Source organism: Hippopotamus amphibius, chromosome 13, assembly GCF_030028045.1.
Source record: "Hippopotamus amphibius kiboko isolate mHipAmp2 chromosome 13, mHipAmp2.hap2, whole genome shotgun sequence".
NCBI classification, from domain to species: domain Eukaryota; kingdom Metazoa; phylum Chordata; class Mammalia; order Artiodactyla; family Hippopotamidae; genus Hippopotamus; species Hippopotamus amphibius.
The window spans coordinates 26945738-26960906 of NC_080198.1; the positions used below are offsets into that span (position 1 = coordinate 26945738).

At 44.9% G+C, this 15169-nt stretch overlaps 1 protein-coding gene across 4 annotated transcripts in view; it reads right to left on the reverse strand.

Moving 5' to 3' along the window:
* Nucleotides 1-15169, reverse strand: part of PTPRG (protein tyrosine phosphatase receptor type G) — a 690680-nt gene that overhangs the window by 112754 nt on the left and 562757 nt on the right. For all 4 annotated transcript variants that reach the window (XM_057705084.1, XM_057705085.1, XM_057705083.1 and 1 more), the window contains exon 8: nucleotides 14280-14472. In XM_057705084.1, coding sequence (XP_057561067.1) covers nucleotides 14280-14472 — 193 coding nt within the window. The remainder of the gene's footprint in view (nucleotides 1-14279; nucleotides 14473-15169) is intronic.

The following is a 15169-nucleotide window of genomic DNA, read 5'->3' on the forward strand; positions in this document are numbered from 1 at the left end:
CTCACTATTATTTCAAAATTATAACAGCTATTAGACCTGCTGCTAGATTTTATAAATTAATGCCTCCATCAAGAAACAGATCAATTATTATATTACAATTAAAAATTATTTTCATAATATCTGAGGATAACTGGCTTCTTTACTAATCAATTTCATTTTATGCATCTAAAACCATCAGTATGAGAAGTCATGATGGGATTCACCAGATGCTTAAAAGAGCCCATGGCACCAAAAAGGTTAAATATTCCCAGGCAGTAAGGATTATGTGATTACATGCTTTTAAGGAAAATACTATAGTAATTCTGTAAAAAGGTTTAATAAAGGACCCTGGCCTAGATTTGTGGGATTGGTTAGGAAAGGCTTACTGAGCACAGTGATATTTGAACTGAAATCTAAACAATGATTAGGTGTTTCTAAAATGAGCAGGAAGGAAGGAGGCTTAGAAAAAACAGATCGTGCAAAGGCCCTGAGGTGGGAAAACTGGAAAGAAAACTAACATGGCCCAGCAAGCAAGGAGGAGGATGGTTGAGACCAGGTCTCAAAGGAAGTAAGTGTGTGGAACTGAGTTCATCCCTGGGCAGCTCTGGCCAGACACTGCTGAAGGACCACTTTCTCATAATGTGAGGGACCCAAAGTCCCCCCAAGCACTAGGACGACTGCTTTCAAGTTTTAAATCTATAGTGTCCTAAATAATGCAAGCTCTATATCTGTTATGAGATAATAGAAAATATATATATTGGTCTCTGCCCTGGGTTCCCAGTATAGAGCTCCTAAAACCCTTGTAATTTCCCAAGTGATACTAGGAGCATCTCTTATTTAAACTAAAAAACAATTTAAAATACCAGTTCACTCCTTTCTCCCACCCCCAACCCTCACCCCTGTCAGTTCCCTGTATCTATGAGCTTCGTTTTTGTTTTCACACATAAGTCAGATCATATAGTATTTGTCTTTCTCTGTCTGACTTATTTCTCTTAGCATAATGTCCTCCAAGTCCATCCATGTTGTTGCAGATGGCAAGCTGTCATTCTTTTCTATGGCTGAATAATATTCCATTATATATATATATATATGTGTGTGTGTGTGTGTGTGTGTGTATACACACACCACATTTTCTCTACCCATCCATCTACCAATGGTTGTTTCCATATCTTGGGTATTTGTAAATAATGCAGTGAACATGGGGGTGGATATATCTGTTTCAAGTTAGTGTTTTTGTGCTCTTCCAACAAAGAAGAAACACATCCATGCACTGGGAAGGTGAAAACACCCTACTCAACGGGGACACAAGCTCCTGTGCTCAGGACCCGCTCAGACCTCGCCCCATGTTTCCCTCCATCAGGCTGTTCCCCTGTATCCTGTGTCACATCCTTTAATACACGAGTAAATGTATGTGCTTCCCTGAGTTCTGTGAGCTGCTCTAGCTAATTAATCAAACTGGAGGCGGAAACTCTGGGAATCTCCCATTTGTAACCACCTTGGACAGAAGTTATGGGTAAAGTGGGGATATACTACTTGCGGTTGGCACCTGAAGTGGGGGCAAGCGGTCTTGTGGGACGAAGGCCAGACAGTGTTAGAACTGGGTTCCACTGCAGGACACCCAGCTGGTGCTGCAGAGAACCACTTGCTGTGGGGAAACCCCTGCCCCCACATTTGGTGACCAGAAGTGAAAGATCCTGTGTAAAAGTAAAGGAGAAACACACAGGAGGGGGAGAACCCACTCAGCAGGGAGAACTACGTTTTCCTGTGGCGTTCTTTTCTACACCACCCAACGGCATCCCCTGCACACCCACGAACAAGCCTTGGTGTGCAATTCAGCTTCTCGGCCAACAATCGAGTATTAGAAGCTCCGTGTGGCAACTACCCTGGAAGACAAGCAAGTTGGAAACCTTTCTCATCCCATCGGCCGTCTCCACTGGTCACATGCTGGAGCCGCAGTCCTCCAGGCATGCGGGTTTGACTTTCTCAAATTACGCTATTCCTGACCTCCCCTACTTCCTTGGAGTCTTTTTTTTTTTTGCCCCTCTCTATGGGATATCCCTCTTCCTCTGAGAGCGAAAGGCCAGGGGAGGTGCCTGTGTCCTGTGCAGGAAAAAGCATTGTTCAGCTCGGCACGAAGGGAGGTGGCAAAGTTCCGACTGATGCATCATCCCAGCCCCGCTGGGAAGAGCTGCTTCTCAGACACTGCGCGGAAGGCTGGATTCCTTGTGCCCCAAAGCCCTTCCCTCCCTTCCAACTTTAACATGCTGTGATTTCCTGCCAAAAGGGCACAGTGGACCCATCCCCCTTTAATTGAGCACAGCATCCTTTCTACGTGGTACCTCTATAACTTCTCCTGCAGCCTTGCTGTACTCATGGGCTCCAACCAAGGGTCTGTACTAGAAACCAGGGTGCAGGTGTGAGGTGGGCAAAGGCCCAGTGCTCTTATACTGAACTGAGCTTTCTCTGGACAAGTCTCCTACTTCCCCAGCTGAGATGATGTTACGGCCTCGTTCATCATACAGAAACACCTGGGTCGTTGAGAGTCCTATAGCTGTCCTCAGCACTGTAAGACTGTTTTTAAACACCATCAAAGACCTAAGATCCCACGAGAGCTACCTTTTTAAGTGATCCCAACAGCCATGTCAAGAGATCAAGGAGTGACCCACAGTGAAGGGTTTAGCCAGGCTTTTCTTTAAATCCTTGAATCTAGATGATTCTGACCTCATAGGTCAAGGCGCCCTCCTCCTTTCTCTCAGGTTTGGTCCTTAAAATAATTTTCTCTTAGAATTAGGAATCACCTAGATATCTACTATACTTAAAAGGAGTGTTCTGACTCTCATCTGACATTTACCTTATCAGCTTTGAATCTCTGATTCTTCCTTGGCTCCTGCCGCTCTTACTTGTTCTGGTTCAAGGAGGCCACTGGATGAGCTCCACTGTTTGAATTCCAACCTTGTTTCAACCCCCACATGTGGCACCAGCACCAAAAGGCCATTTGGTAAGAATGGCCCTCTGTGGTATGATTCCAGGGTCTTCCCCACCTGGCCTCAAGCAGCCCCTCCTGGGCTCGGTCAAGAGGAGCCAAGAGATCAGGGAGCCTGCCACTTAACTGGAGAGACCAGGCTGCAAACAAGCAATGCCCCTAGTGGGCCACCTGCGCAGCGCCTGGGAGGGACAGGGCCACATCCACACCCGGGCCGCTCCAGACAGAGGGATCCATGTGCCCCGAGGAGCTGGACTTCCAGACGCTGGTGAAAACCAACACTCTGAGGCGCTCTGTATGCTCCCTCTTCCTGGAAGCCTCTGCATGGAAACCACGGGGCTCCGTGCACGTGACAGGTGATACCCGTCAGCGCTCAGTGTCAGACGTACAGACAGCACATGTCTACGTGTGCACAGATGTGACACGGGACAGCCAAGACACTCATGTGGGTCCAAGCTGGTGCTTTGGAATCACAAAACCAGTCCAGAGAGGGCCCAGGAGTGAAGCTAGCAGCTGTGACGGCCGCCAGCTGTGCTTAGAAGGAAAGAGAAGACGACGACTCCAGAGCCCTCATCGCGGGCTCCCCTTCTGTGCCTTTACACATCGTCTCAGGGGCTGGGAAGGTGAGAGCACTGCTAAGGTCCCGAGAAAGCCAAGGGGTCGGTCCATGTTCCTTGTACCTGAAGAAAAACAACCTCAACGAGCCCGTGTTTGTTTAAGGAAGAATCAGGGGGAAGAATGGGGAAGATGAATCGTCTGTCTCCCAGCGACCTTCCTCCCGTGACTCCGAGGAGATGCACGCGAGCATCTCGGAGCCTCCTGCTTCACGGGCTCTGAACGCTCGTTAGCGACAGAAAGGGGAAGTGTGTCGCTCTGGGAGGAAGGATGCTGGTGGTCCTTATTAATTTCCAGATTGTGGTTCACAAGCACCACGGTGCCCACACAAAAAACCCAACGTCAGGGAAGATGCTTCTGGAGAGCAGAGAAAAGCTGAAGCCGTAAGAGGGTGGCTAAGTCGGCCCTGAAGATCAAACTCTGCCTACCTGCCTGGAGACAGGGGATTAAGTAATTAGGTGATATTTATAAACTGTGAAAACGATAGATGGCCCCTGGTGTATGTTACCAACATCAGCTCAACAGCTTCCAAACCATAAAAGCGGTTCTGCCTGGGAGTGTCCTGATACCAGCACCTGGTTCTTTCAGTGCCTCCTTCCTCTGCTTTTAGGAGTGGTGAAGTAGTTGGGTAGAGTGGCTGTTCCTTGGGACAGAGAGGAAAGCCCTCTCTCCGTGGTGGTTTCAGATGAATGCTTCTATCCAAAGCTTATAGTCAAAATGGACGATGGCTTCCTAAAACCTAGGAGCCTCTCTGATTTCAGGTACTGGGAGTGGTGTGGAATTCTACTCCGAATGCCTGGCTGTGCTCCCCTATTAGAGCACCTGGCCTGGGCTAGATCAGAGATGCCCCACCTGTGCTAACTCCTGTGGCAGGAATCTTTTTCCTCTGGCCACCTGGCGTGTGTGGGTTAGCTTCCTCTCCCCATTCATCCCTCCATCCCTCCCTCCAGCCAGTCCAATGTTCACTGAGGAGCCAACAGTGAGCAGTGCATCTTCTCTCCAACAAAAAGAGAAAAAAAACCAAACAAACAGTTTTACCATTTATGGAGCTTATAAGGTAGTGGGAGAGCTAGGTATTAGGAAAAAATATACATACATAAATGAATGTAAAATTCCAACGTTGAGAAGTGCTACAAAAGAAAGGTATGGGTGTCCTGACAATGCCTGGGCCAAGGTAGCCAGGAATCTTCATGGGGAAGGACCACTGAGTTGAGCCTTGAAGGCTGACAAGGGATGGATGATGCTCAGAGGTGGGGCCAGGGCCTTCCAGGGCACAGGCTGCTGGGACTGCAGTGCTGCTGGTGGACTGCAGTACAGTAGGATGTGAAGAAAAGTGAAGTGCAAGGCGGGGCTGGGGAAGGGGCCAGGATGTGTGGACCATGCTAAGGACCATGGGGTTCACTGGAAAGGTTTGAACTCTTTCAGACAACATGCCTTCGCACTACTACCGGGAAGAGAACATGGTCCCCTTACTCTAAAATGTGTTCTCCAGGGATCATGTCACATATAACAGGTGGTCCTGAACATACAAAGAAGCCACTGCTGACCTACAGACAAGAAAGTATAATTATTTACGGAGTATCCTCTGTGTCCCAGGCTCTGTACTATTTGTTCCCTACATTGTCTCATTTGAAAAGCCACAAGCCAAGGAATGGGATCTGATTATTAGCTCCACTGTACAGAAAGGAAACTGAGGCTTAGATATTAACCAGAGCAAAGACATGTAGGAGTAAATGATTGGCCTGGAATTTCAGTCCAGGTTTGCTTGACTTCAAAATCTATATTCTTACCCACTGCCCTCATGCCATCTCCCCTTTCATCCATTCATTCATTTAGCCAATGAGCAATGACTCTGTACCTACTATGTTTCAGGTACTGTGTTCAGTCCTGTTGATTCAAGGATGCACAGGATCCTCAGCCTAGGAGGTCCCACATGCCACATCAAGGGGGTGCACTGATCCTTTCCCAGGGACCAACCCTGTGATCAAGGCCTCAGTAGCCTCTTCCCTGAGGGCCCAAGATAACCTGCCAAAAGCAAGCCAGGTAGATGAAGACAGAGCCCAGTGATTCCCTTCAGGAAGATAAACTTGATCTTCAGGAAGGGCACCTGTTTGCCTCAAGGACGTTTAGTTTTAAATCTCCTTCATTCAGAGAAAGAGTAATAAACTGTGTTGCTCAAGCCACCTGATAACATTTAAAACAGAGGCCAGCACTGGTGGATTCCTATGGAAGCTGGCGGTCCCCTGGAACATAGAAAGACGCTGTGTTTGGACAGAAGGGGATCTCGGTTCACATCTCAGCTCCACCACTTCCTGGCTGAGAGGCACTGTATGACCACCTGTGCTCTCTGAATCTCGGACCCCTCATCAGTTAAAGAGAAACAGTAACACCTGCATTTCTCTTTTTGCTGACCCCACCCATCCTCCACCCAAACCCTCAGTAAATCTCAAGGGCTCTATCACAGAATCCATCCCCAAGGGATCACTTCTACCCCCACCAGGATCACCCTCATGGAACCGATGTCGTCCTGCTGGGAGTATTTCCATCAGCCTCCTGCTGGTCCTGCAGATTCCACCCCAGGCCCTCTGCAAACATTCTTGCATAACAGTATGGTTAGATGGCTCCACAGCCCTGCTTAGAATCCTCCAAAGGCTTCCCACTGTCATAAGAACACACAGTCTTAACTCCCTACCGAGAACAGTCTTTTGGGACATTCCTGGTGGCACAGTGGTTAAGAATCCAGCTGCCAATGCAGAGGACATGGGTTTGATCCCTGGTCTGGGAAGATTCAACATGCCGTGGAGCAACTAAGCCTCCGTGCCAGAATTATTGAGCCTGTGCTCCAGAGCCTGCGAGCCACAACTACTGAGCCCACGTGCCTAGAGCCCGTGCTCCGCAACAAGAGAAGCTGCCGAAGCCCAAGCACGGCAATGAAGAGGAGCCCCCGCTTGCCACAACTAGAGAAAGCCCGCGTGCAGCAACAAAGACACAACACAGCCAAGAAATGAATACATAAATATTAAAAAAAAAAAAAAAAAAAAAAGGTCTTTGAGACCTCACTCTTGCTGGTTCCCATGCCTCAGGGCCTTTGCAAAAGACCTTTCCCTCTCAGAATTCTGCAGGGCCGGCTCCTTATCCGGACCACCCCACTATCCAGGGACGCTCTCTCTCCCACGGCCTTACCACACTCTGCCACTCTCAGCAAACCACCTGATTTGATCTGCAGAACGCTGAAGCTTTATCACTGGTTGGCCTGTATATTACTTTCTTCCATCTCAAACAAGCTCCATAAGAGACTCTTCTCCCTTGCTCACCTTTACTTCTGGTGCCTAAAACTTGTTCACAGTAGATGCTCAATAAATATTTGACAAACGGAAAGTGAATCCTGGCAGAGGTTGTTCTGAGGATTAAAGAAAACATATATGAATGGAAAAGGCTAGCATAGCACCTGGCCCATGAAAACCCCTACGTATATGGCCTTTGAAACCACAGGGGCACCAGGCAGTTCCTAGAGAAAGCTCTTCAACGTAGATGAAGATGCCTGACACATGAAAAGAAACTCACTGGCTAGAAAACATGAGCCCACAGTAGTTAATGCTATGTTAAATGTCTATGAAATATCAACTGTATGTCAACCAATCAAAGGCAACTTACACCAACTCTCTATTTACATAAAACTAGTCATCATGGGATATCTGAGCATGTAAAAATATTTGATAGAACATGGCATGACCTTTAAAAGTATGAGCACCCAGGATGCTGGAGAGTCTTAAAAAAACAGCCCCACTTTTTGCCTTCTTTCTTAATCACTCCCACAGTTAAAAATTAATAGCTCGTAATAGTTATTTTTAAAAGAAGGGGGTTATAAACACTCCATGGGGACCGCAATAAAAACGTGCTTTCCTTAGCACTTTCCTGTGTTGAAAGTTACTAGAAGTACCAAGATAACTTTTTGGAAGAGTTTCTGGAAGGGCAGCTGCCTAAGAAGGAATGAAGTGCTCCATGTCAGAGTTTCTTTTATTAAGATGAAATAATTCATGCTCATTAATCTGGTGACTGAAAATGATTAAACTGAACATAGAACAACATTAATATTTTCTCCCCAAATAGCAGGAAAACCATGATTTCCATGTCAAACTCTTTTTAAAAGCAATCATGGATTTATTTCTTTGTTTGCTAATTTGGGTGGAAACTGTGATGCTCTTTCTCGATGTGTTCTGATTTAAAACAGGCTAGTTACTTAGGCATTCTCACACACTGGTACATGTCCTTAGAAACTGCTTTTAACCAAGACAGGAAGCAATCTTTAGCACTGAAAACATAGCTCACAGAGCTATCCCTCGTTCAGCAAAAGCAAAAACCATTCTCCAAAAACCACGGCGTTGGCTTAGGAGACTGGAGGGGACACAGGCCACCCACTGTCCTCTTCATTTCCTTTGCTTTTATTACATTATACAGTGTCACTTTAATTAAGCCATCAAATCAAATTATCACATCAAGTGGTTTTGATTCCACTGTGGTTTGAACAGGTTTTGTTAAATTAATAAACCATATGTTTCATGTTGTTGGAAGGAAAGTTATTTTTCTCTGTTCCCTGTTCCAAAAGTCTTCACAATAGACAGTATTCAGCACTTAATCACCGAGATGCTCTTCCATGTGCCCGGGATGTGTTGCAGAATAACTAAAATGACAGCCCATTAAATCCCAAAGTCTGTCCAAGTTATTTACCGACAAAGGGCAGAGTGGTGAATCGGATGTCCCTGGAACAATCCACCGAGGCTAAATACTGTCTCCATTTACTGGAAACTAAAGCTTTATATTTTTTTACGGATGACATCCATTATAAGTCTTCCTTCGGCAACGATACAACATTAAGATGACTTTTCCCCCCTTTCCCTTGGTGTCTTTCGTGGCCATGCATCTCACGCTTGGGACTGAAAGGCTTGATGCTGTTCTCTCTATGCCAGTATGTCCGATCATCCTGACAGAAGGGCAGGATGGGGGCACATCCACTCAGGCATCCCCCCGCCGTGCTGCTCAGGGAGCACTAGCCCATGATCACAGCCGGGGAATGACGGAGGTGGGGCTCAGCCTACTGAGGCTCTGCGTCCACTTCTGGAGGGGAAGATGAGCAGGTCTTAAGGCGGACTGGTTATTGGACCCGTGAATGGTTACCAAGTTAATAAACCTCTAATTGGTCCTAGTATCTTGTAGTGTCACAGAAAAGCAGAACCAGCCAATGGACACTTTCACAGTCATGGCCACTGTGAAAATACCTTCAAACAAGCCTAAGAATGGGTTTCTCCATCTTAGTTTGCGGCATCTCCTATAGCAGGGGTCAGTAAACTATGGTTCCCAGGCTACCTCTGGACCCTCACCTATTTTCGATGCTACAGGGGCAGAGGTGAGTAGTTGCAACAAGAGATCATATGGCCTAATACTTGGTCCTTAAAGAAAAAAGCTTACTGTCCTATGTAATTAATTCATTTTTCTTTCTTCTGTGACAACAGCCCAATAAATGTACAGCTCTATGCTTAACATCATAGCTCTCTTAGGCACTGGAAGCTTCTAATAATGATCAGATACAGAATGTCGATCAGACAGGGTTTGTTCTTTTTGAATTAACTGAAGATACAGAACACCACCCTTCCTTTTTAAAAAATCTTTTCACAGAAGACCAGAGAAGAGAAAGGGACTCTTCCTTTGTATCGGCTCTCTTCTACTCAGATCTCTACGGTCAATAATCTAAGCCTGCCAGGCTGCCTGATGATTGCTGGCATGTGCGGCTGGCTTTCAGCCTTTGGTGCCGTGGAACCACCTGAGTTGTCTTGGGGAATACAAGGAGGAGCATTTGGTCACGTGGACCATGGTTCTATGAAATTTAAAACAAATAGGACCATCATTTAAAAACAAATAGGGACATCATTAGTCATTAGGGAAGTGCAAATCAAAACTACAAAGAGGGGGCTTCCCTGGTAGCACAATGGTTAAGAATCCACCTGCCAATGCAGGGGATACAGGTTCAATCCCTGCTCCGGGAAGATCCCACATGCCATGAAGTAACTAAGCCCATGTGCCACAATTACTGAGCCTGCGCTCTAGAACCCGTGCTCTAGAGCCCGTGAGCCACAACTAATAAGCCCATGTGCCGCAACTACTGAAGCCTGTGTGCCTAGAGCCCATGTTCCACAAGAGACGCCACTGCACTGAGAAGCCCGTGCACTGCAACAAAGAGGAGTTCCCTCTCGCCGCAGCTAGAGAAAGCCCGTATGCAGCAACGAAGACCCAACACAGCCAATAAATAAAAATAAAATACATAAATAAATTTTTAAAAATTCTTAAAAAAAAAACTGCAAAGAGATATTATTTCATATCCAGTAGGATGGCTAAAATAAAAAGATGTATAACAGGGCTTCCTAGGTGGTGCAGTGGTTAAGAATCCGCCTGCCAATGTAGAGGTCACGGGTTCGATCCCAGCTCCAGAAGATCCCACATGCCGTGGAGCAACTAAGCCCGTGTGCCAAAAAAAAAAAAAAAAAAAAAAAGATGTATAACGAGTGCTGGTGAGGATGCGGAGAAATCAGAACCCTCAAAGAGTGCTGATGGGAATGTACACTGGTACAGCTGCTTTGGGAAAAGTTTGGCAGTTCTTAAAAAATGTAAACAAAGAGTTACCCTATGACTCAGCAATTCTACTCCTAGGTTTACATGCAAGATAAATGAAAACATAAGTCCACACAAAAATGTGAACACGAATATTCACAGCAGCAATATTTGTAAGAGCCAAAAAGTGGGATCTATCAACTGATCAATGGATAAGCAAAATGTGGTCTAGCCACACAATGATATCTTATTTGGCCGTAAAATGGAATGAAATTCCGATACACACTTAAATATGGATGAACCCTGGAAATATGATGCTAAGTGAAACAAGCTGGAGATAAAAAGCCATATATTGTACGATTCCATTTATATGAAATGTCCAGAATAGGCAAATTCATAGAGACAGAAAGTATGTAAGTGGTTGCCTAGGGCTAGGAAGGAATGAGAGACAGGAAAAAAAAGGAGTGACTGCTAATGGGTATGGAATTTGTTTTGGGGGGTGACAAAAATATTCTAAAGTAGACAGTAGCGATGATCATACAACTTTGTGAATGTAAAATAACCACTGAAGTGTACACTTTAAAAGAATGGACTTTATGGTATGTGAATTAAATCTCAATAAAGCTGTTATTGAAAGAAACAAATAGGGGTACTATTTAGCAATAAAAAGAAATGAGCTACTGATGCATGCTACAATATGGATAAATCTTAAAATCCTAACGTCAAGTGAAAGATAAAAGCAGATCAGAGGTTGCCTGGAGTTGAGGTTAGGAGAAAGAACTGATTGCAAATGGGCATGAAGGAACTTGCTGGGGTGATGAAAGTGTTCTAAAAGTGGATGTGGTCATGACTACACAACTATAAATTTATTAAGAATTATTGAATTGTACATTCACGACAGCTGAACTTTATGGTATGTAAATTAGGCTTTTAAAAAATGTTAAAAAAATAGGAAACTTTCTTACACTACTGGCAGAAGTGTAAAGTGGTACATACAGCCGTGCTTGGAAAGTGTGCAGCAGTATCTAACCAGATCTGAAAATACACGGGTCCTCTAGGCTGTCGTCATTTTACTGCCGGGTGCATACCCAACAGAGCTATGTCCACGTGCTCATTAAAAGCCATGTTCAAGAGCTTTCATTACCACCAAAACATGGAAATAATCCATATATTCATGTATATTGAAATGGATAAATTCAGGTAGAGTAATACAAGGAAATTCAGCAACAAGAAAGAACAAACTACAACTGCGTGTGACAGCATAGATGACTCTCCGAGCCAGTGTAAAGCAAAAGAAGCAAGACACAAAAGAGGACTTCCTGATTCCATGTATATGAAATTGGCCAGGAGGCAAGGCTAATTCATGGTCACAGTTACCCCTGGGAAAGGATAGTGTCCAGAAGTGGAGAAATGGAAGTGCTTCTGGGAAGCAAATGATGTCAGTTTCTTGAACTGGGTGTTTGTTACTCTAGTATATTCAGTTTGTGAAAATTCATCAAGTTGTGTGCATATTCTGTGTGCAACTTTCTGTATGTTACACTCCAGCAGTATGTTTAAAAAAAGAGAGGACTGCATCTACATCTCTCTTTCTCTACAAAGATCACAAAACATTTTAATATTTACCCTTAAGAGCCATCAATGGACACACGATGATCATTGGAACCGTGTAAAATGAAGAACTGATTCCCTCCATCTAAGAATGGGTCCATGAAAATAGTACTGAGGTTCCTTAAAAAACTAAAAATGGAACTACCATATGACCCAGCAATCCTACTACTGGGCACATACCCAGAGAAAACCACAATCCAAAAAGAAACATGTACCACAATGTTCACGGCAGCACTATTTACAATAGCCAGGACATGGAAGCAACCTAAATGCCCATCAAAAGATGAATGGATAAAGATGTGGCACATATATACAACAGAATATTACTCAGACATAAAAAGGAACAAAACTGAGCTATTCGTAGTGAGGTGGATGGACCTAGAGTCTGTCATACAGAGTGAAGTAAGCCAGAAAAACAAATACCGTATGCTAACTCACATATGTGGAATCTAAAAACATGGTACTGACAAACCCAGTGACAGGGCAAGAATAAAGATGCAGGTGTAGAGAACAGACTTGAGGACATGGGGTGGGGGGTGAAGGGGAAGCTGGGATGAAGTGTGAGAGTAGCACTGACATATATACACTACCAAATGTAAAATAGATATCTAGTGGGAAGTTGCTGTATAAGGAAGGGAGATCAACTTGATGATGGGTGATGCCTTAGAGGGCCAGGACAGGGAGTGTGGGAGGGAGCTGTGGGAGGGCAGGGATATGGGGATATATGTATAAATACAGCTGATTCATTTTGGTGTACAGCAAACACCGGCACAACAGTGTAAAGCAATTATATTCCAATACAGAGCTTAAAAAAAAAAAGAATGGGTCCATGGCTCTGCTCAAGTTCAGAGAAAGCCCATTTGGTGGAAGATCCTGGCCACTGTGACAATGTAATGCAATGGAAACCAGTATCCTCTCTAACTTCCTTGGGTAAGAAGGGCTATGCATCCTCTCTGCACAGCCGACACATCATATGCTCAGCCCATTTATGAGGAAAGAGCTTTGTAACTGTCGTAACGTCAGCAATTCTGAGCTACCAGGTCTTACACTGACTTGTGGTATAAGTTCCTCACCCCCTTCACATTCTCTGTATTCACCTCTTGCAAAACAGTCAACCCTAAGAGTCCTTCTTTTCCCCAAGCAAATTCTCTCGGGAGGAAGCATCAGAGTCTGGTTGTTTATTTTTAACTTGGATTAAAAAAAATAGCCCAAATGAGGTTCTCCATGCCAACCCACCCTGAGGTGTTTTACAGGTTCGCATGCTTCTTAACCCTCCCACTGTTCCCAGCTGATAAATGATGCCCTTGAAAAGTGTCAGCCCCAAATTACTTGAATCTCAAGTATGTCTCGACGGAACCTGGCCAGACTAGCTTCTCCTCCCCATCCTCAGACAAAACCACACAGACAGGAAGGAAATGATCACATTCTTAAAACTCCCTTTCCTCTTCTTTCAGCTCCTTTTCAGATATATGAGCCTGGAAAATGGGCTCATTCTTATCACCAGAGTGCACGTCAATGCAGTTATTTCTGGAATATAATCTCACTCCCCTTGTTCCTATAAAGGTCATATGCCAGTAAACTGGTCCCTTTTATTGGAGGTGGCAGCACTCTGGAAACAAAACCCCTGCATAAACTTACCACGCTAAAAATACCACAGTCTACTACCAGGGTCGACAGGTGACATACGCGCTCCCCCATGTTACCCAAGCTCACAATTTCAAAGCAAAGCACTGGCTTGGGAAAGACCCATCTTTTCACACCCAAAGGAAATTCGTTCTTATTTCTTCCTCCCTTCCAAATACTCGGACTTTAACGAGCCTTATTCCTCTAAATGTTTCCCAAGCTCTAAGCCACAATTATGATAAATCACAGAGCATGTAGGTGGGGCAGCAAGGGTTGAATCAGACTTGCTAGTTTCCTGGGAGAGAAATCCACAGTCATTTCACATGAGAAAGGAGAAATGGAAAAAGATTAAGATACATGAAAATTATGAAACTTATATTTATCAGATATGGGAATTGAAATAATAGTGTTAAGAGGCCACGTGATGTCTGATGGGAGTGGAGAGCTGGAGGGTGACTTCTTGCCTGGTATGCAAGTTAGTAAGAAAGCTGGAGACGGGGGTATTAGGGGCAAGTCTGAGGCCCTGATATTTGAGCTCAGAGACAAACATCTCATCACAGCAGTAAACAGTTAAGAATGACACCAAAAAGCTTTAAGATATCAACGAGTTAGTGCTGATGCGACAAGGTTAAATTACAGAGAGAAGGACTGATATGTTACTAGTCAAAAGGGCAATTCTGAACATATCTATTAGGTGAAGTTATTCCCACAAATGCTTCTATTTATCATCCAGACAAGTCTCTTCTAGCAGAGAAACATGCTTTTAAGGCCAAGTTCCAACTCTTGGCTAGTTTTGAACTCCTTTTCATTTACAGTAATTTATAATACGGACTCTTCCTCTGGGCAAGGGCACTTAAACCAAACGCACCTTTAGAGGCTTCTGTCCCCAGTGGGTTTTCTAAGAAGTCCGTCATGTCATGGTTCCAGGCGTCACGGACGGCAGACTTGGACACCACCCTGTCGTAAAGGACCTGCTGTGGCCGAAAGTTATTTCTCAGATATTCCACTGACTTGACGTGGTCTTGCTGCTCCGTGGTGAAGATGGAATAAAAAGCCTCGAGCTGAACGGCGAATCAGAGAAAAGGAGAAAAAAAGAACATCAGTTAGAAAGTTATGTGGTCCGGAGCCAGTACGGGTGACAAGAACACAAGATGGTAGGAGGTGCCCAAGGTCGAGTGGGACAAACCGAGCAGGACACAGGCTGCCTGCTGGAATCGCCGCAGATGGGCTTACCTGGCTGTGGTTTATGTCCTGCCAACTAACCAGGAAAACACTTCATTTGAGGGTGTACAGGTCTTTTGCAGTTTGTGTCTCGGAAGAAGGCCCAGTCTTTCTGCAGACCCCCCTTCCCTCTTCCCTGCAAGCACTTCAGTATTACAGGAAGCAGCACAGAGTTCTAGTGAAATTGGTAGGGTCTAGAGCCAGACTGCTTGCGTGGAAATTCTGGCTCCAAGGTTCAACCACTTGGTGACGCTGAGAAAGTTCCTTCACTTCTCTGAGCCTCAATTCTTCCTCACTAAAATGGTGAGAATTACAGCAGCATCGACCCGATAGGGTTTGGGTCAGCATTAAATGAGATCATCCACGTGCGGTGTTTAAAAGAGCTCCTGGAACATCAGAGCTCTATAAATATTCACGATTTAATTCTCATGGAGCATCTTCTTACATACGAGGGATCCAGTTCAGCAGTTGCTAAGTCCCAAAGTTGCCAAACCCACGCCGTTCTGGTTACACTACCTAAGTTCAACATTTACCAGA